The sequence below is a fragment of the Vitis riparia genome, chromosome 4 (assembly GCF_004353265.1).
Source record: "Vitis riparia cultivar Riparia Gloire de Montpellier isolate 1030 chromosome 4, EGFV_Vit.rip_1.0, whole genome shotgun sequence".
Lineage (NCBI taxonomy): Eukaryota > Viridiplantae > Streptophyta > Magnoliopsida > Vitales > Vitaceae > Vitis > Vitis riparia.
Window position 1 is genome coordinate 24,363,449 of NC_048434.1, and position 21,564 is coordinate 24,385,012.

General features: G+C 33.7%; 1 protein-coding gene across 1 annotated transcript; it reads right to left on the reverse strand.

Moving 5' to 3' along the window:
* Positions 1-123: 123 nt before the first annotated feature.
* Positions 124-20,663, reverse strand: LOC117912584 (ATPase MORC2A-like). Its single transcript, XM_034827232.1, has 16 exons — positions 20,571-20,663; positions 18,373-18,423; positions 17,955-18,036; positions 16,682-16,835; positions 13,387-13,525; positions 12,378-12,843; positions 11,991-12,174; positions 10,781-10,882; positions 10,291-10,620; positions 10,126-10,209; positions 9,827-9,985; positions 6,953-7,036; positions 5,531-5,668; positions 3,974-4,086; positions 2,186-2,349; positions 124-446 (listed from the first exon to the last, which is right to left on the reverse strand). The coding sequence occupies exons 2-16, from the start codon at positions 18,413-18,415 to the stop codon at positions 343-345; spliced, it is 2,346 nt and encodes a 781-aa protein (XP_034683123.1). The 5' UTR covers positions 18,416-18,423; positions 20,571-20,663; the 3' UTR covers positions 124-342.
* Positions 20,664-21,564: the final 901 nt, after the last annotated feature.

Below are 21,564 nucleotides of genomic sequence, written 5' to 3' on the forward strand. Positions count from 1 at the left end.
CATTGGAAAACAAAAATCAGTGAATTATTTTACTACTTTACATCGGTTTTAGATTGGCCCTTTGAAAGTAAAGATGAATGATATAAAAGGGAAAGTGGTCACTGGGAAAGGAAATTACAGAAATGAATATGCACACTTTCTTCTCTTTGCTTTTCTCATTCTTTCAGTGAAAAGAAACAAGTTGGTATTACAGTTATTCCGCTCAACAATTCAACTGCTCAAGTCGAGTGAACATTGGCACTTGTATAAAATTTTAATGTAAGGCAACCATCCTATTAAACTCAGGTACCTCCATGGATTACTAATGAAAGACAACCTTTACCATGGGGAAATAGACAGGCGCTAACGTTTTACTTTCTTGCAACTCCTTGAAGGTCCCCTTCTGAGCCTTTTTAGCACAGGTGTGACATCCTCCGGAGTCTGACTTGAATCATCACCACTAATACCTGCAAACCACAGATAAATCAACCCAGTGACCATGTATTCCGGATTAGCGTTTAAGTAGCCAGGCAAACTATTGATTTTATCAACTCCAAAACCTCATACCATAATCTTTATTACCACGTTTTCTTCTTAATTTCCTTGATTACATCATTTACATCCATTATTTAGTCTTGCTGTTTAAAATGACTCGATTTTTTTTATTAAAACTTGGGCCTTGTTTGACAACATTTTTGAAAGGTGGTCTCAAAAACAACTTTTGAAAATAGGTTCTAAAAAACAATTTACAATTATCTTCACAAATAGAATTCTGTTAGGAAACTTAAATATGGAAAAACAGTTTTCCTAGCTTATTTTTTATGAGAGCATCGAACACTTATGTACAATGTAAAGTTCCCAAAGTCTTCTCCATATTTTCAATCTTTGCTCATAACACTACGCAAAAACCAACTTAAAACTCCTCAACTTTGTTTCTAAATAACAACCTGTTTTCAGAATGAATTCACATAAAACTATTTTCCACCAAAAGTTTGTTAAACACGTTTTTTGAAGCTGTTTTCATGTACATGTCAAAATAGGGCCTAATCTTCCACTCTCCTTTTCCCAAGAGGTGGATTACAACATGTACACCAGGTTGAGAGGTGAGAGGCCTCTAATAAAATATCCTTAGAAGTGAACCTGTTTCTCCAAGAAAGAGCATTGCTTGAACATAAAATGGGAGACAGTCTAAATTTCAAAATCAATTTTATGGAGTCCTCATAAGACTAGTTTAGTTCAATGATAAAATGCCAAGCAATCAAAGCATCTAATGGTGAGATGCCCATAAAATAAGAAAAATGCAATAAGGATATTAACAAACATTAGTGGCAGGAAGAAATGATACAGAATAATAAATGGATTTATGAAAGCAGCAAGACCATAAGGAGCTCTTAATGCATGTTATGTGAAAATTACCCTACTATTTTTTTCTTGCATATTATTTGGCAAAGATTGTTTTTCCTTTGTAAGACATTCCACAGGCAGTTCGAAGAGGCACTCATGCTCTGTTGAGTAACTTTAGGAGGATTTTGAAAGAGTAATAAGGTTAAATTCATATAGGATAACTGTGCGTATGGCAATTCTTTGTCTAATCTGAAAGGAGAGGAATGTTGGGATGTTTGTTAATAGATATCCTAATCCATACCAGAATTTGAGATATTTTTTGTGATGAAAGCGGAGAGACAATCCTAGCTTTTATCAATTAGTGAAAGAAAAAATAAAAGGCTCATTTACTGGCTGAGCAAGTATATGGTTACCACCATAAGGGATCACTATTAACCCTCCTTGGTTTTCAGGGAGGCCATCTTGCATGGCTTTATGGGTGTGGTTCTTTGTGTAGGTGTGTACCAGTTGTGTGTACTGATTAGGGAGGATATCGCTCTCATCATTCCATTGTAAATATTTTGTTCTCTTGGTGAATAAAAGTTTTTGTTCCTAACAAAGGATGATAATAATATTGCCATCCATTTTCTTCCTACTGCTCAATGAAATGATTGTTTGTAATATGACAAAAAAAGGAAACCAAGATGGTGATAGATCCCTTAAAATCTCAAAACATGCAATGAGACCTATAATCAGCAAGCACTTTGCATATTCAATACATCGGTCATTATTGAATAAAACAACAGACTGAACTTTTTTACAACAAATAAGTATTTCTAAATTTAAGGATACAGAGAAAGAAAGAGAAGTCTTGATGACTTACTTTCCCGTGAACTGGTGGAATGTAAGATTTGCACATTGTCACACTGAACAGGCTTCTGTGAGGGATCACAACCAGATCGTTTTGCAGACACTGTAATCACTCCTCGTGCAACCTTTTGTTCAGGAATTTCACACAGTCCATTGAAAGGCTCCATGTAACAAAACCTGTTAAAATGGAAATTTTAATCAAATGAATATAATATAGCATTCACTGCAAGAAGCAATGCAAACATATTTATAGTGCTGTATATATATGTTTGAGCAATGTACTGAAGTCATTTAGAGTCGAATAATATGTGAACACCAGGGAAAAGGTATCCTTGACAGGAAAATGGCCACATAAAAACTTTAATATAAGATGTGTGCTGTGTGTGTTCAGATGCAGTAAAACTGCAAAAGAGTAGTTTGTTATCATCAATGACCGTACAAGGCTTTCATCCTTTATTCCATCAGTGTCCCATTAAAGGTACAGTAGTGAGGTGTGAAGAATAGAATTCGTCCTTTATCTATATGTTGTCCAATAGAAAGATTGTGATTAACCTATAATAGTCAGACTTCATTTGCAAGAATTCATATTGCTTCCAATCAAAAAAAAGAATTCATATTGCTTGCAACAGCTTTTATGAGTGGATATAACCCCTGTCATCCCATTAGCCTGGTACACATTGTGTGCACACACCCTAACATCTTAACAGCTTAAGCTTTCAGGAAAGTTGGTAATTTAATATGGTACTAAGTTATGGTCAACTAGGGTCTCAAATTAAGCTTTTAGGAAAGTTGGTAGCTTAACAATCTCATCACATAATATCAAGGAAAATGTGACAAAGTTTCCCTGAATCAAGGTATTTGATCACTTCACTAATGGATTGCTTTCAACAGCTCCTATAAGTGAATATTATTACCCGGGCCATCTCATGACCTAATATCAAGGAAAACATGACAAAAATTCCCTAAATCATGATATTTTTTCACTCCACTAACATAACTTTATCAACAAAATGAGGACAGATATAGAGTAAGGTTTTAAGGATCTCGGAAATGGTTCCAACTAAAGTGCCTTATGTTTCGTCTCAGACTTAAGTTTAAACCCCACATCATTATGTTATTTTCTTTTAGAAAATGTGTCTATATATATATATATGAAACAAATAAAAGACAGTGAATAAGTGATTCTCCTCTAATCTTTTTATTTTTTATTTTTAATCTAAAGTACTTCATAAATATCTAGGGCAACAACTTAATACCAAGCATCACATTAGGCATCCTGGACACCCAATTGGTAATTCTGCCCATATATTACTATGATGGTGGGTTTAACCATCCAATCAATTGGTTCCACTAGGCCTTCTATACCAAGACAAACTCAGTGGCCAAATTGCACTTCCAACCCTCCAGTTGTGCATTGCAAGTACAAGTTGAAATGAAGCACCCTTTCAACCTCATAAGTTGTAATGACTATTGAAACCATAAAACAAAATTTTATAGGGGACAGGTAAAGAAAAAAAAAAGCATTAAAAAGTACCTCAAGTTGTGGACTATGGAGCAGTCAAACACAATTTAAAAGAAATAAAAGATTAGTTAAGCACAAATTAAAAGAAATAGAAAATCTCACACCTTTTCCCAATATAAGTTCATGACTGAGAATTATAAAAATAACAAATTATAGATCCAAATGAATAATATCCAAGTAGGACAAACAAAGTACCCTGCATACAGAGGTAAAGCCCAACATAATTTCATTTTCCAACTTATTTTAAATAAACTAGATATTTGTAATGAAAATGAATACCACTCTTGAGGCAAGTCATTAGCCCTAAAACCAGAGCTTAGCACCCGCCACTTCCTACACTTGTCACATTGTACCCATTCGTGGTCAGGTTTGTAGAGATTATTACCCTTTTTCTGGAGGAAAGAAAATGTGTCAATAGAGAACTCTAAGTCATATTACCATAGAAGAAACATATAAGACTAGTTCAACATAGTAGATTGACAGTTCTGATGCAACAACCTAACTAAAAGCAATTAACTGAAATCTAATGTGGAGTTTATTCAAAGAACAGACATACAGTCGATACAAAGCTGCAAGCTTAGTGGATGCAGGACTTTTCAATTATCATTTGAAAATTTATAATTCATATGGTAGGTAAGTGTAGCAATGTTACCGGCATAATTGTTCTCATAAATCATATCATGTATCATTTTTCTAGTTTTCCATATTGTAAACCATACCTTATTGTGCATCATGAAGTTTGTTTACATAATAAAAAATAAATAGAAAAAATATGCATCCATATACAACATATGTATGTATGATACGTATGTCTGTATGTATGTATATTGAGAGCATAAAGTATGGAGTAAAATCTAATCAATTTCAAGAAAAAGAGTAGAATTTAAAGAGTTAGTATACATTTAGCTATGCCATACCATACAAAAATAATGAATGTTAAAGAGTTTAGAAAAGTTCAACTTAATCAAAGATGATTTTATTGCATAGGTTCATCATAAAATCCATAATCAAAGATGATTTTATTGCATAGGTTCATCATAAAATCCATAAAAATAATTTTCTGAATTAAAAGTCATAGCTGAAAATTATTATTCCCTCAAACTAGTTACTTAGGAAGGTAACTGGTTATTATTATTATTAGTCCATGCTTTAAAGGCTTTAAAGAATTACCAGCCCATTAAAAAGAGGTTCTGAAGAACTACTACATTTGGCATGGAGAAGATCCCTCAAACTAGTTACTTAGGAAGGTAACTAGTTCATCTGGCCTTCAGGTCTGGTTGAGAAAAATTCAGTACAGGGAACATCTAGTTATCTTACTTCCATAATGCAACTTTGCCCTAGAAAAGGATTATTTCTTTACCAAAATCAAGTCATGGCTTAATATTTCAATGAAACAATGATAGTCAAATAGAACCAAAATAATACCAAAAAGTAAAGTTTTAATGAATTAACACACCTGGCCTGGGGTATTATTATCACATGAAATCCAGAAAACAGACAAAGATTTGTAGAACCTGAACAGGTTTGCCTAGTTGGAGATACAACCAACCAAGTTGGATTGTGTTTTAATCAAGAAAAACAAAGATTTTAAAGGTCTTTTTTCTTTTAAACAATTAATAAATTTGTTGATTTTTATTCATATTCCAATTTTTGAGGATATGATTAACAAGAATAGGAGGTTTCCTAAAATAAATGGTATACTTCTTAAATAATTAGGCAAAACCTACAAATAAACCAGTAACTGAAGTGGTTGAGGACATATTGTGCAGTAAGTAAACATGGCACTATATTAAGAGAGAAACAACTTCACTGCAATGGGTAGATTGAGTGAATTACCAACTGAAGAGTATCAAAATTTGTGTCCCAGAATTCATCAGCTTTGCTACCTAGCCACTCCTCAAGCCGAGCATAAGGTTCACAGTCCTGAAATCCTTGCTTGTTGCTATGCACCCAAACATGACCATTTCCATCATTCTATACCAGGAAGAAAAGAACCAAGGCTGAAATGCAGTAAATGGACAGAATAGTTTTATTACAGATATAAATGACCCACATAGACAAATAAATATTAGTTACCTAACTACTGTTTAGATGGTTTATTAAGAGGTAAACTTCATGAGATTGTCAAAGTATTAGACTGCAAAAATGCCATAACAAGCATAGATATGTATGTGCGTATACAATTGCATAGTAGTTAGTGCCATGATTGCTAAAAATAATTATGACATATGCATACAAGTAATATTAGTTACCCAACTATTGTTTAGATGGTTTATTTAAGAGGTAAACTTTGTGAGATTGTCAAAATATTAGACTGCAAAAATGCCATAACAAGCATAGATATGTATGTGCGTATACAATTGCATAGTAGTTAGTGCCATGATTGCTAAAAATAATTATGACACAAGATACATCATATGACATGATACATTTTTCACAAATTATGATGTACCCAAATGTCCACACCCATTATTGAGACCCTTTTAGCTGAGCTTCTGTATCTTAAAATTTGTTCATATGAAGGATCAAAGTTTGACAGACACCCAAACCCGACTCCCACACTGGAACTGATGCAATATAGCTGTCCACAAAAAATACATGGTTACACTTAAGTAATACTCATAGTTTCCCTTTTAGCATTTTGGCTACGGACTAATGGAAAGTTTTAGAATAATAGCATTTATTAGCAAACTAGTTGGAACTACAAACACCAAAATAATACTTTTCAAATCAATGAATTTTACTTTTCAGATTTTATCTGCATTAAGACTCATCTTTTGCCAAGTTGTTAACTTGGTTCTTCTCTGCTATTTACATTTTTTTTTTTTTGATAAGTAAAAGAAGTATATTAAACGAAAAAGAGGAAACACCAAAAACTGCTATTTACATATTTATGATATTGATAAATGGCAATATGTCCTCCTATGCCTTTAGTATCTTTCTATATTTTTTTTCTTGCCCTATAACATGTTTCTTTTTTGATAAGCAAGGAAAGCAATATATTAAAAAGAGCCAAAATAGGGGTGCACAAAGTAATTCTTAAATCATCAGTAATCCATTAAGAACTTCGTAAATCTTTCTTGAAAATCTTTCAATTAATGAGGATTTGAGAGTTCGGGTCAAGACTACACAGCCTCATTTGTTCAATAAATTGCCTAGATCTCACTAAATCTACAACAATTAAAATTTGAGAGTTCGGAATTCAGACAATTAAGATAAGTTCTTGAAGCAATTACTACTTCCCAGAAGAAGGTTTACCATTATATCAGTAACATCTATAACACCAATTACACCCCGACCCATATCTGCATTGTGTATCATGCCACCAACTCTCTTGTAACCCTACAGAGGACAAACAATTGAAAAGTTGATTAAAAATCGTGAGATTGGATAATACATATAGATAAATGAGTTGACAATCTTTATGGAGAAGTAAAGAATTAGTAGAAAAAGGAATTTCCAACAAAGTAATAAATTTCAGAAATCAGATGATTTCTATGGTATATTCAAATGTTTCCTGCAATACAAACTTTAAAAGTCCAGAAGTTACACTTTTAATTTTACAGTCCTATAGTTACAACCCAAATAACTCAACAAATCTTGACTAAACAAACTGAATTCTAAGTCTCAATTTTTTTTGGAGGTCCTACATACCTTTTCAATATAGTTGTTAGTGGCTTTAAACCTCAATCCTATCAAATCCAAAAGTTCTAATCACAAACATGTGCAGATATATTAACAATATTTTTATCAGAAACAACTTCAGAGATATTAAAAATCTTCCCATCCACATCTTTTTTATGGCGATTTTTTATATAGTTACCTGATTACAACTGGATGCCTAATGGTAAACATTTGATAAGACCCTGGCAAAGTAATAGAGGTCCAGTAGCCAAAACATTCAGTGTGTTCAGCTTAGCAAGTACATATTCCCACACCTAAGGAGGCCCTATAACCCCCCTTCAAAGTTGTCTCTGTGGAGGGGATAATTATAGCTGGTGGTGCAAAACTAAACCACATGAGCCAATGCTCAGGATGCACCTTTAGAAGCTCCTCAAAGGTGCTCTTGATGGCAAGGGTCCTTTGTGGGAAAAAATCGTAAGAAGGCATGGCGAGCAGCTTACTTGTTCATTTTTTGGATAATATAAAAGGAAAAGAATCAAAGATCATTTGAAAATGAGGAGCATTCTGACTAAAGAAAGAAAAACATTTTTATTAGTAATATTTTATTGTGGCCTAAGGTGTACATAGATGGGGGTCCAATGTCTTTAATTGATTTTATTGATCGGTTGGGATCTCACTGAGTGAGGGGCTTTTTCTTTTGTAGTTCCCTCTTTTTTGTTGCACCTTGTGGTGACTAATGTATACATCCCATGTACTTTGCTTGCTCTTTTTGGTGCTTTTAATATACTATTCTCATGTTATTTACCTATCAAGAAAAGGTGCTCTTGATCCACACTCAGATAGTTGACACCAGACTAGATCACCTTTACCTGGCTCTAGTATTGTTTGAGGGTTTAATAGCTAAAACTTAAAATTGGAATAGGGTGAAGGTCTCTTGTATCTTAGGTAGGTGGAGGTGCAGGTGCATGGTGAGGGTTATGTGGTAGCAATGCATTTGTAAAGGCCAACTTGTAAGAATTGTGGCTAAATGAGCCTGGCAGACCTAGGTTGTAGGCTATAAGCCTACATCCCAGCAAGTTTTGCCCATCCAATCCTTATAAATAAAGCCCAAATGGCTCCTTTAGGCCAATTGACCTTTTACCCGAGATCTCACTGCCTTTCTTCATCCACTTCTCAAGTTCCGCCATTCTTCAAGATTGGCACCTGTGCCATCTCAGTGACTTTATGCGACCTGCCTCTTTCACCTAACAATTGTAAGTGCCGTACTAGCTTAAATTGTTGCTATAGCTTTGGAAAATGATGGAAACTAGTAACAAAAACATGAAACTTTTATAGAGAAACTTACACATAATTTAAAACCAATATTATGAGTAAAAGGTATACATGACAAGTCTCTGGTGTGTAAAGTGCAAAAAATGCACTATTCAGACAGAATGTATAGTGTTACTGCTTGCTTTTAAAATTAATATGTCCTTCTATGGAGAATTCATTAATTTCCTTTCCATATTTTCTTTTTAGTTTATACTAACTGAAAAAAAAAAAAAAAAAAATCAGAATAGGGATTTTTATTTATAGGCAAAGATCAAATCTATTAAAAGTGCCAAACAAAACAGCGCACAAAAGTATACATGGTGTATATAAAGATGCCAAAAGGCCATACAAAGTGGAGATAGACAAAAAACAATATTCTCTCCGTACTTAGAGCTCAGTCAATCAATGAAGTCCACCATGGACATTGAGTAATCAGGAATAGGGATTGATAGAAATAGGGTGTTTTCTGAGACAGGACAAAACTTTCACAACCTCTATCAAGAGAACAGAAATCTTTCCCTAAACCTGCAGCATGCTGCCTCATGGGAGCACTTTCTGCATCAGTTGTAGTTAGTTGAATGTGTTTCATGCAACTTAGCTGCATATACAAGGGGGCTTTAAGTGCCCCCCTTGTCTAGGTTAAAATTTTGGGAATTAATAGCTTCTCCATTTCGTAGAACCCCCATGTTGCAGTTAAAAATAAAAATAAAAAACACATCAAAATGTAATTGGGATTCTTTTTTTTTTTTCTTTTCTTTTGTCTGTCTTTATTTTTTAAGTGCTTTGTCCTGTTAACAAAACAATTAAATCCTTGGATAGAAAGAGCATAGCTGGATATCAGTTCATTTCAAGCTATACCAATCCCAACCAGGAAGCAATTTAACTACACATTTATCTTGAAGGAAAAGAGATTAATTTCACAAAGATAAAGAATTCAATTTTTCACTAGTGTCTGTATTACCAGTGCTTCCAAGGCAAAAGTTCAGAAAAAATTCCCATTTCAAATTAAGCATTACAAAATACAAAATGTATCACTGCTGAAATAACCAGAAAATTATTGAAAGACATAATCGCACCATGAAGCTGATTGATAATTCATAATTTTCTAGGTGCAACAGAGTAGTACAAGGTAAAATCTAATGCCCAAGAGCAATAAAATATTAGAAGCGTGCAATTACATGTGAAGCTGAAACTCACTTCAATTAAGCGGCCATGCCAATACAAAAATATTCCGCAATTTGCCTGCTCCCATTCTAATTGACAGCGACCAAGAGTTAGTTGAACAGGTTTTCCCATGACAATACCATTCTCTATGACAGTATTATTCAAAGATTTTGCCAATGGTCGGCTTTTAACCTGTTCAGACATTAAAACTAACAATAAAACCAGATCTCACACACACACACACACACACACATATATATATATAAAGACTAGATCTCAAGAAACCCAAATGAGGATCTAAGCACCATAAATAAAAAAAGAAACACAGTTACCAGTGAGCCCTGAATAAAAATCTTCATCCGTGGATTTAAGAAGATGACTTCCAAATAAGATCGAAGTGAATAGTCTAAAGGCACCTAAAACCAAAGAAGAAACAAAAAGTAAATGAAACTATTGCATGAATGTCTTATATAAGTATCTTGAATAGGATGTTCAACCTTTTGACTGATCTGGCCAGGACGAGATTTGACCCGTCTGGAGCGAATGAATATGTCACCTTGGTAGAAGGAGCTCCCACTACTCATCCCATTATGCCATTCCAGACAATAATCTGAGCCCCATTTATCCAAATTCCATATGTATATTTGTGTTCCCGTACCTTTTTCACAAAACAACCCTGCTTTCATGCCAATGGAGTACTTATTAAATGGTGAAAATTCCTTTATAGCTTTCAAGTTATACTTAGCAAAAGCTTCAGACTGGATACTTTCATCCAGTTCCATAAACTGCCCTTGTCTGTAGTAGCTCACAATTGGGATCTCCAGATTCTGCAGCATTGAAATGAAGTAAAAGAAGAAGACAATCAAAGCTAATAAAACATAAAGCAGTAGCCAGAAAAACAAAACAAAAAAAAAAAAAAAAAAGAGAGGAAAAAAATGGAGAAAAAAATCAAAATCCAAATCACAGTCCTCGGTAGCAGTAGTATACATCTTTTCCTTCATTTAAAGATTGTGAAAGAAAAGCTATAGATCTGGAACTACTAGTCTGGGTAAGAACGAAAGCATCCCTGCCAAGTCTCATTGCTCCAGTCTGACAAATCAATATCCAAAATTAGCACAATGGGCATCATGCAATATTCATGTTATCTAAAAACTGTTAATGCTGAAAGTGTACACACTTTTGAAACCCAGAACTAGAGAAGAAGAAAAAAGCAATTATTTTAAACTTCTCCTTATTTCATTTGTATGAATTCCCAGAATAAGAGGGAAATGGAGAAATTTTTAGACAGCCTTCTCTCCAGAAATTCTCGTCTAAATAGTTTAACTCAAGAAAAACATTCAGCAGAAGCAATCCTTGAACCATAACAGAGTAATTTGTATGAATGAAAGAAACCATTTCCTTTTTATTGATCTACTTCTGTTTACTTTTCCATTTAGAACATTTGTTTGTGTTTATTTTTGCATTTAGATCATTTGTTGTGTATTCTAATTATGTGCTTCTGGCATGCAATAGTGGTGGTGATTGACTGGGGTTGGTGTTTTTCCAGGCATTTAAGACCCTGTTTGGATTATCTTTTTGGAAGGCAAAGTCTCTTTTTGGTCTCAATAAGAGCTTTTATGCATGTTAGGATGATTTTATTAAAAGAGCTTCTTGATTAAGAAAAAGCTAGGGAATAAAAAACAATATTACTTCTTGAGGAAACTCTTTTTAGCTTGCAAGGAAAGTTGTTTAATCTTTAATGGAACTTCCATAATATGAAGATTGTTCCTCTGAAAGCATAGCTTCAACTTTTAGATAAAGCCAAAAATGAAAAGCTAGCCCAAATGAGGCCTAATTTGACCATGCATTTTGAGGCATCAAGACTAATTTTAAAATCCATACACACACACACACACACACACACACACACATGGAACTCATTTAATGATCACACTGCACAGAGACATTGCGCATGTCATGGAGGCTATTTATATATCAAATCTCAAGGGACATAAGATAAATAACATAAATCATCTAAAATGCTGAACCAGAAATACATGAGTCCTGACTCACGGAAAAATCAATATTGATGTTATAAATTTGCACAACGGACAAGTAATTATCATATAATATCAAACCAAACAAGAGAATATCATTTCAAAAAGGCAGGAAGGAGGAGACAACTTTTCAAGCTCAAACATATAACAAACAATAGCACCTTAAATCCAATGCCAAATCTTCCAATATGATCTGGATCATCTGTATCAGGTTGTTTGTGCCCAAAAGAAACCATTCTAACAATCTCCTTATGGGTCATTCCTTGCCCATCATCTTTAACTGACAGCATTGGGATATCTTCACCAGCTTTCTTTGAATATATCATCTCAATAGAAATGCCCAATCTGTTGAATATGCAAAAACTATAAATATCCCAAGGCACACACGTAACACACACAAAATGCCACCTGATTTAAGAAATTACCATGTACTAGCAATACAATTTAGACTTACTACTTCAAAACAAGTTTAAGAATTCTAAGCAAGTAAAATAAAATTAAGAATAGTATAGATTAACTAAAATACAAAAAAGTGCACATTAACCTACTTAGTCGCTTTGGCATCCCTGGAATTATCAACCAGCTCAGCTATGGCACCAAAAATCCATCCAGAATGAGCCTGACCAAGCGTTTTCAGGTAACTCGGATCTGCCCGTACATAATTTTTTTCTGAATGACCATCTTGCTTAACAGCATTGAGCTGAGATCTGGTATATGTTTGAGTTTCAAAATCTAAGGCATTGTAATCTCCAGTGTCCTGGGTAAACTTATTGTGAGGACGTCTATCCACACTATTTGCTGAACATCTTCCTGTCTTATATGCATCTGATCTATCAGCAAACTCCTTGGCAGTAAAACAACTTGGTACAACAGTCTCCCCGAAAGGTGAGACAGGTCTACTGTTGATGCAAGCATTTGTAGATGTTGTGCTTGGTTGCATACATCTACGTGTTTGATTTGTATGCGATGAAGCCTCTGGAGATAGCAACTGTACGGGCTGGATCATGGTTTCATCTGCAACCGTAAATGAGGATAACCACAATAACTTAAGAAGTAGAATCCTCCGTTTCATATCTAATGTAGCTACTGATGATTAAAAGAGAAAAAAAAAATGCACATGCTATGCTTATTGAATCAAATAAGCATCTAAACTCCAGCCTTAGGCCAAATGTCAAAAACATAAACTCTCTGTGTGTGGATCATGGTTTCATCCACAACTATAAATCAGCATAAACCAATCACTTATGAGGTAGAACCCTCCATTTCATATTTTATGTAGCTAGTGATGGTTAAAAAGGGAAAAAAAAAAATATCCACTCGCTATGCCTATTCAAGCAAATAAGCATCTAAACATCCAGCCTTGGACCAAGTTTCAAATGCAGACACAGACAGACAAAATAGGAAAACCTTGGAAGTGTATGCTATAGGATTCTAAGGATGCAGAAAGACAATATTTCTCACATTCCAATTGAAGTGAAAATTTGGAATGGCCAAAGAAAATCAAGCACATGAAACACAACTTCCTGCCACGTAAAGGAAAAGAAGAGTTGGACAAACCTGATATGCCATTTGTTTTACTATCATCCACTTTGTGTACTTTCACCAACCTATATGCAACTACAGCATGGCTAAAATTTGAGCCTTCAGTGGGAGGAAGTATGTAAAGTTCATATAATTGAAATTTTGCCACAGCAACCTACAAAATCACAATATAAGTATTTCAAAGACAGAACCTTTACTGAAAATCTTAACTTGGTACACAATAGGAATTAACCTTCCTTCCCTTATCAAAACAGTTAAATAAAAATAAATATAGATTTATACTGTTTCCACAAAAGAAAAATGTATTTTTTAAAACAAAGACATATTAAAAAAAGGATGAAACTGAAAAATTAGAAAAAGGCAGAGACACCCAGAAAATAACTGAAGAGTAATATATAAGGTTAGAGTCATAGAACACCACCCTAGTTCCCACTTCCTATACTGGTTGTCAAGATCTTTTTCACTCTCTCTCTCTCTCTTTTTCTTGTTTGCAAGAGAAAGGCAGCTAAGGAACATTGTTCAAATAGCTAAAGAGAAATATATATATATATAATTAGAATAGCAGGCCATCACAACCACCCTATTCTCTCTCTCTCTCTCTCTCTCATACAAATGGGAAGCCATCTACATACCATGACCTACAAGACCCATAATATCTCTAAATGACAATAAATTCAAGAAAAACATATAAGACTCAATGAGTGACAAAGAAATTTTAAGATGACAATTAGAACAGATAGATGGCTATCTAATTTCACAATAGACACTAAAAATTGTAGGATAAGGAGGGAATTTAAAAAATAAAAATAAAAATAAAATGCCATTTCCTCCTATGGAACTGCTAAGACACTCCTAATCTATTGTAATATCTCAACTCATATCCAAAATAAATGGGAATCTTATTGGATTCCACAATCCTACAAGAGCCATTATATCAAGAAATAATGTGTATGTATATATATATATATATATATATATATATATATATCATGTTAGAACATTTTAGATCACCTCAATCAAATACAGAAATTTTTATGATGACAATTTAGAACAAAAAGATAAGTACTTAATTTCATGATATCAGGTTAGAAATTGAGAAAATGTATCAACAAGTAAGGACACCCAAGTTCTTTAGGATTCCCAACACCCTACTCTATTATTGAGCTCAAAATTTCAAGAGTCCTTATGCTTCTTTCCTTCCAAGACTCCAACTGATAACATCTATTTTTTATTGAAAAATCCCGATAAACGAAATTTAGTGAAAAATAAGGACATTAAGGATAAGGGGTCCTTCAAGGCAAACACGTGTGCACACATGCACACACACACACACACAAACTATATATATATAAATTCATAAATATAATCTGATGGACAAAATTTAATGAAAAATAAGATCATAAAAGATGAGGTGTCTTTCAAGGCAAACACACACATATGTATATAAGCAGCCCAACCACCAACCATCATATGCTATCCTCTTCGAGCACCTTACAAGTCCTAGTATCCCTCTTAGCCAAACCTGTCCATCTCCTGATTACGCAATCCTAGTACCAACTGAAAGAGGCATCAATGCCTAGAGAAAGATCTCAAGGCGCTCTCATCCCCTCAATCATAACAGGGACTTCTGTTACTCATGCTGGCCCCAGGAATAAAACTTCAGAAGTCCCCTTAAGCAAGAAGATTAGTTACCACCATGATAGCCACTTTGTTCAAGCCCTCCAATAACACTAAAACTTTTGCTTCAATGGCCAGGCTATTCCTCACAAGCTTAAAGAAGACAAGAAGCATGTAACCACCATGATATCACTTCTCTCAAGTCTTCAATAATGCTAAAATCTGCAACAATGGTCAGTCATTTCTTATAGAATGTGTAAAGCATGTGTCATTTCAACCTCTAATAAGTACATCTAATTGACCAGAGTTTCCTAAAAAATGGATAAAAACTACCCTTATGTTGGGGGGGGTTTGGTGAGGCTGATATTTCCATGGATACAATCGATATCTTTCCCATGGCTTCTAACACAAATTACAATCCAATCCAACATAATTGTACTCAAAGACCAAAAAAAAGGTTGCTCAGTCCAAAGTTCTCTGTCAGGAACTCTACCAGTCCTCTCCAACCGAATAATGTAAATTGTAGCTCCAGTAGACAAACTCAGGACCCAAAATTCAGGATATCTTCAACAGATCCCTATGTGTTAAGTCATAAAACAACCTTCAAATGACTCCAAAAACTAACTTCACACATACAACAATAATCACAGTAAATGATTAAGTAGTCAATGGCACTTTTAGTCTCATCATAAAGACATTGCTCTCTATGGAATCAAAATAAAAAAATTTATCTTACCGAAGACACCCACCTGACAAGCACGAAAAAATTGGCTTCAATAAGCCACATTAAGGATCTTACCTACCAAGCTATTAACTAAGCAAGTAACTTCTAAGTTGGCAGTTAAACACATCCATCAATCAACAATAAATTCCTGGGTTCCCTCTTTTCTCCACAAGGAAAAAAAACAGAAGAAAGATTCTTCATGGTTGCTTTTCCTTTGGTGAATGAAAATTCTTCAGGGAACCTTCCTCAAACGCCTTGATATGTCACTGATTTTGTTTCAATAGTAAAACTTTAAGGTAATGGTCATACTTACATTTATCCATACAACAGATCCCATACTCCCTTGAGCTACATATTTTATCTTTCATCTTTCATCAACTCAAAATATTCTAAATCACTCTTGAATGATTAAAATGTCCTATGTTCTCTATTTAATGTCCTCATATAAAAAATGGAAGAGTCAAATTAATGTCCTTTATGTTCTTGTTTTTCCAATAGACATCCACTAAAATGAAGCATTTGAAACCAAAATGCCCTCATCCTCCAAAGTTGTCTTCTCAGCAATGACCCAAGAAAATGCCTCGTAGTTTAATTTGAAAAGATTATACAATGTGCTTTTCTTTGAGGGAATGAGGAGTAAAATACTTTTGTTATCCATTCTTGCCCCAAATATGTTGATAGTCAATATTATTATAAATTCCTGGAAATTAAACGAGTATTATGGTTAAACTAAATTAAGATTTAAAAAATCAATCAAAAGGATAATCTGTTTTAAGTTTAACTTAGATTTTGAAAAAATTAATTACATCCACATATTTCAATCTCAAAAAATTGTATACTGTTCACTGGTACAATACAACTCCTTGTAAAATGAACAAGGCCCAAAAAGAGATAGTATAAGCTGAGGCGATCTTCAAATTCTTTAAGGTTTATAAAAAATATACGAGAAATAAGATATTAATTCTTCACCATCATGTTCTTCTGAAGGAAACCCAAGAATATCCTCCACTCCCTCTGGTCACGAGAATTTTGAGGAGCAGGGCGTAGAAAACAATGAGGTAATTCATTAAGAAAATGAATCGTCTTTTCTCTGACTATAGTAGATATGTTCCAAAAAGGAGGCCTGTAAAACATTTTATGATCAAAAGGCAAAAATTTTCATATCACAATCAACAGAATATACAAAATAAAAACCTCTATATTCATAGCTGATTCATGAAACTGATGTAGATGATATATCTAGAAGAATACAAAACAATACCAGGAAAATAAATAAATAAATAATAACTTAAAAGATAGTAGGCCTCCACCCTGTTACAAGGGCAGGATGTTCCAAGTTTTCTGATATATTACATCATGGTTCACAGAATAAACAAAAGTTATTCATGCAACACCAAGCAGGAAATATGGAGAACCAATATATATGAGCTTAATCTGTTATTGAGATTTGATATCTTACTCATGCAATGGGAAAAATGATTAGGTGAAATGAATAAAAATAAGAATTAACCCATTACAGGAGGTTTAAATGATGTAAGAGGGAACGAGAGAGAGAGATATTAAAGAAAAGGCTCATTGCACTTTTCAAGTATACTTGAACTGAGCACCTTCTCAACGATTAATCAGACAAGGAGTGAAGATCACAAGATATTACTGAAAAATTAACCAGATTGATGCATCAAATTAAGAACATCTTAATATTAGCATGCAACAGCAATAAAGAAACAAATAATCAACTACTTATATGCGAGAAAATAAAAAGTAAAAAAAAATATAGGTGCACCAACAAATGAATATCTTAATATAGGTGAAAGAAGCAAAGAAACTTTTAGAGTTGTAATAAAACATATAAAAAAAAATTGACACTGAGGCCAAGTTGGTGGTAATGTAGGACCAGACCTTCCTATCAAAAAAAAAAAAAAAATGTAGGACCAGACCTATGTCCTTCCTTTCCAATGGACAGAACACCAGATGTTGGGGGGAGGTTTGGGATTTATAAGGAACAACATGGCTAATGTCATCCTAACATGAGTACAACTCAAAAGGCATTCAAAGCAGGGTTTGAATTTTTTATAATGTTAGCATATGGAAAAACCCAAAATGATGTTCCAGAATCTGATAGTCCAACAAAAGAAATGAAAATTAATCAAACTAAAAAAAGTAGACAACCATTAATTTCTAAAATAAGTCACCATAGACTACACCATAATAACTTGGATAATAACTGGTATAGCATGCATACATTTGAAAGGGTGGATTAAGGCATTGTGTCCGGCATATGGATTTCTGATCTTTTGTCAACATAATATAATGCGCCGAACCATCTGCAAGAATTAAGTGTTAGCATGATAACAAAAGTTCATAGAAGTAGGAGCTTTTACATGTAAAAATAATTTAGTTTTAAAAAGAACTACACAATAAGACGACTCCTAGTTTTGCAGCATTTTTATGCCAAATGCCTCTTATTGGGGGGTGACATTGACACTTCTGTGTAACAGTTATTGCATTTCAATTTTTCTAGGTTCTCCTATCTGAGGCTTGTGCCTACATCCTTATTGCGTGGAACAAAACCAACTTATATTGATATATTTATCATTTCACTCATGCAATGATTATGATCAAATGGGGAAGGTAGGGATAAGAAAGGTAAGAACTAGCACCTTTTCTTGGGGGTTCACCTAGGGTCAATAGTGAATCATCCATTTTCAAACCTGTCAAAATGAGCCACATGTCAGCAGAAAGATAATGCAACAAACTAGAAAAAAAAAAAAGCAATTAAACTGATAGTAGAAGCTACAAATGTAGAACAGCATAAGCATTCCTTTTCCAAAACACAGTAATTCATTTGATGCATGGGCGCATGTCCTCTTTAAGGACCTTTTTTCTGGGAGTTTTGACTCTATGGATTTGCTAAGTAAAAAGATCTCAAAAGGGAGAATTCCAAGTAATCAAAATTGATGCAATTTGTGTGAACACAAGATTTCAAATGTAAATGTGAATAAAAATGGACATGTGCAGATACCCCATGTGGTCTAACCTAATATGTTCGATTGTGTTAAAGCATGCCCATTGTAATGGTGAATTAAATTTCTGAATGGAGGACATTTGGCTTTAGATATTTCTAAGGTCTTGTTTCCTCCAAAAAATTCTTATTCAAAGTTCAACTCCAGGAAAGGACAGAAAAGAAATGTTACCCATCAAAAAATGAAATTGAAAGTTAACCTGGCAAATTGAAAAAAAGGGTAAATCCTACATTTGCTTAAAGATAATAATTTTTTAATTCACAACTTCAAATGGAATATAGATCAATAGTGACACACTTAGAATGGAATATAGATAAGTCGTGACACACTTTCCATTTGTGCTATCAAGGATCAATTTTCATCATGTAAGAAAATAATTTCTGAACCAAAAAACTATGATTACATATTGGCCACCTATTAGATGGAAAAATATACTTAGGCTATGTTTGGTTACCTTAAATTTTGAGGGAAAATACGAGGGAAAGAAATAGAAAGGAAAAGGAGACAAAGAAAATGTCATGAAAAATAAAAATTAGATTGAAAGTCAATAAATTATTTTTATGTACTACTTCAAACTCATTTCACATCTTTTTTCTCTTCTATGTAAAGAATAAATAATTTTAAAACATATAAATTTCTAACTAATTTTAATTATATTTGATTTTCTTTCATAACTTTTATAGATAAACCAAATATGAGAAAATCATTTTCTTAGTACTTTTTTTGGTACTTTCTGAGATCCAAACATAACCTTAAGAAACTGTTAAGACTAATGCATCACTTGTGCCAAGCCAACCAATAACCAAACCTCAGCTTCCAGTGAAATAGTTCTGAATCTCTGATAAATGAATTACTCTGTGACCAAAATGGATCTAAAATGAAAAAGAATATAGGTTTACTAGACAAACCAAAAGCTATGACTCAATCCCTTAGACTAGATTACATGGTACCATATCCATGGACCTGTTAATTGTCATTATCCATGAGTTAACATCATCAAAGAAACAACATTTTTCCATTCATGCCATCCAAATGGTTTGTTCATTCTTTGATAAGAAGCTGGTCTTTATACACTAGTGTCAGCTTCCATACATTAGAGTTACTACTGGCACATGGGGCTATACGAATTATGAACAAATCTATCTAAGGGAGATTTTCATCTTCTTCTTTTGGGCTACTTTGACTAGCCATGGATTTTACTTTTACTTCTTTTTTATATATATATTTTGTGATGGGGTTGCTTCTTCAACAAGTTTAAATGCATGAATACATTTAATTTTGTCTTTCTCATAAAAAATAAATTAATTAATTAAAAACCCTAAAAATGACTGGCAGCAGCTAACATTTAGCATTTCCACAACACTCCAAGCAAATCAAACTTAAAAACAAAAACCTAATGGCTAAAAATACACATAAACATTTTTAATGCGTAGAAGAAAGAAAGCCAACGGAAAAAGCACAAATGTAACAACTGCGACGTCCTGGTCGAGTCTAAAAAACCCTGAACGACTGAACCAACCACAAACAGCATGACATGTTCGGACGCGAAACTCTCCATAAATAGAAAAAAAAATTAAAAAAGAAAAGAAAAGAAAGGGAAGTAACTCCAGTACTTCGCCCCAAAGACAGCTTCTAATCGACCAAAACGGTGAGCATTGGGAGCACATCCACCACCGTCTTCACATGAATGAATGAATGAAGAAAGTTGGAGACTGTAATGTTAACTTAGTAGTGGATGAGATTGAGAAGAAGGAAGAAGCCAAACCAAGAATGGAGATGCAAGAGCGAGGAGTGATGGAGGGAGGGCGGAGAGAAGCGGTGAGAGAATGAGATACCTAGCCGCCGATGAATGCTCCGATGCCACCGGCGTTTCTGCTCCCCTTGCCGAGTTCGTGCTTCGTAGTCGCTTTCGCTCCTACTTGTAACTCGTAGTTGTAACCAACCGAGGTTTTGAACGTCACGTCGAACATTTTACATGTTACCCTCCTCGTTCGCCGAAATAACAATAATACCCCTGCCACCAACTCAAATTCATTGCAATAGTGATATTTTTAGAGAATTATTTTTTATAAAATATTTTAGGATATAGTTAATTTCTAAAAACTATTTTTAATAATATTTATCTTAAACATTATTTTTGGATATCAAGATAACATACTATTTGATATTTAATAAATATTTTATAATATTAATATTACTTTTTAAAAAAGATTATAGTTTGAATTAGCCGGGCTATCCAAGTGGTCCAATTATTTTGTGAATTCTAGTTAAAACAAAATTAATAGTTTTTTTCTTCTTTTATTTTTAATGGAAAATTGGAAAATGATTTTGAAAAGAAGAATTGAAACCACAATTAGAAAATGGTTTCTCTAAGAAAAAGCTTTTCTTTTAGTTTTTACATGCTTTTTAATCTCGTTATTTTATTTATTTATTAAATGAAAAATATTTGAATTGATTTGAATCGAGTTTGTTTTGAACTCAACTTTTTACTACGGTCAGGATCGTACAAAGAAAATATATATATACACGCTTCCTAATTTATGAAAAAGCTAAGGCTTCAGTTGAAAAAAACAGGTTTTCATCTCAGCATACCTCCAGGATCTTCATATCTATCTCTCAGCCACTATTGGTCTTCGGTCCCAGGTTTAAGTTTGGTCATGGACAACGAATTTGATGATTCTAAACTTTGTAGAACTATCAAAGAACCTATTCAGTACCAACAAGGCATTAAGAAGATGTTATGCAACTACAATAGAAATTTCATAATAAGTCGTGTATGCCTTGACTTACAATATTACTTGTCAATCAGCCTTCATTTTAAGAATGAGG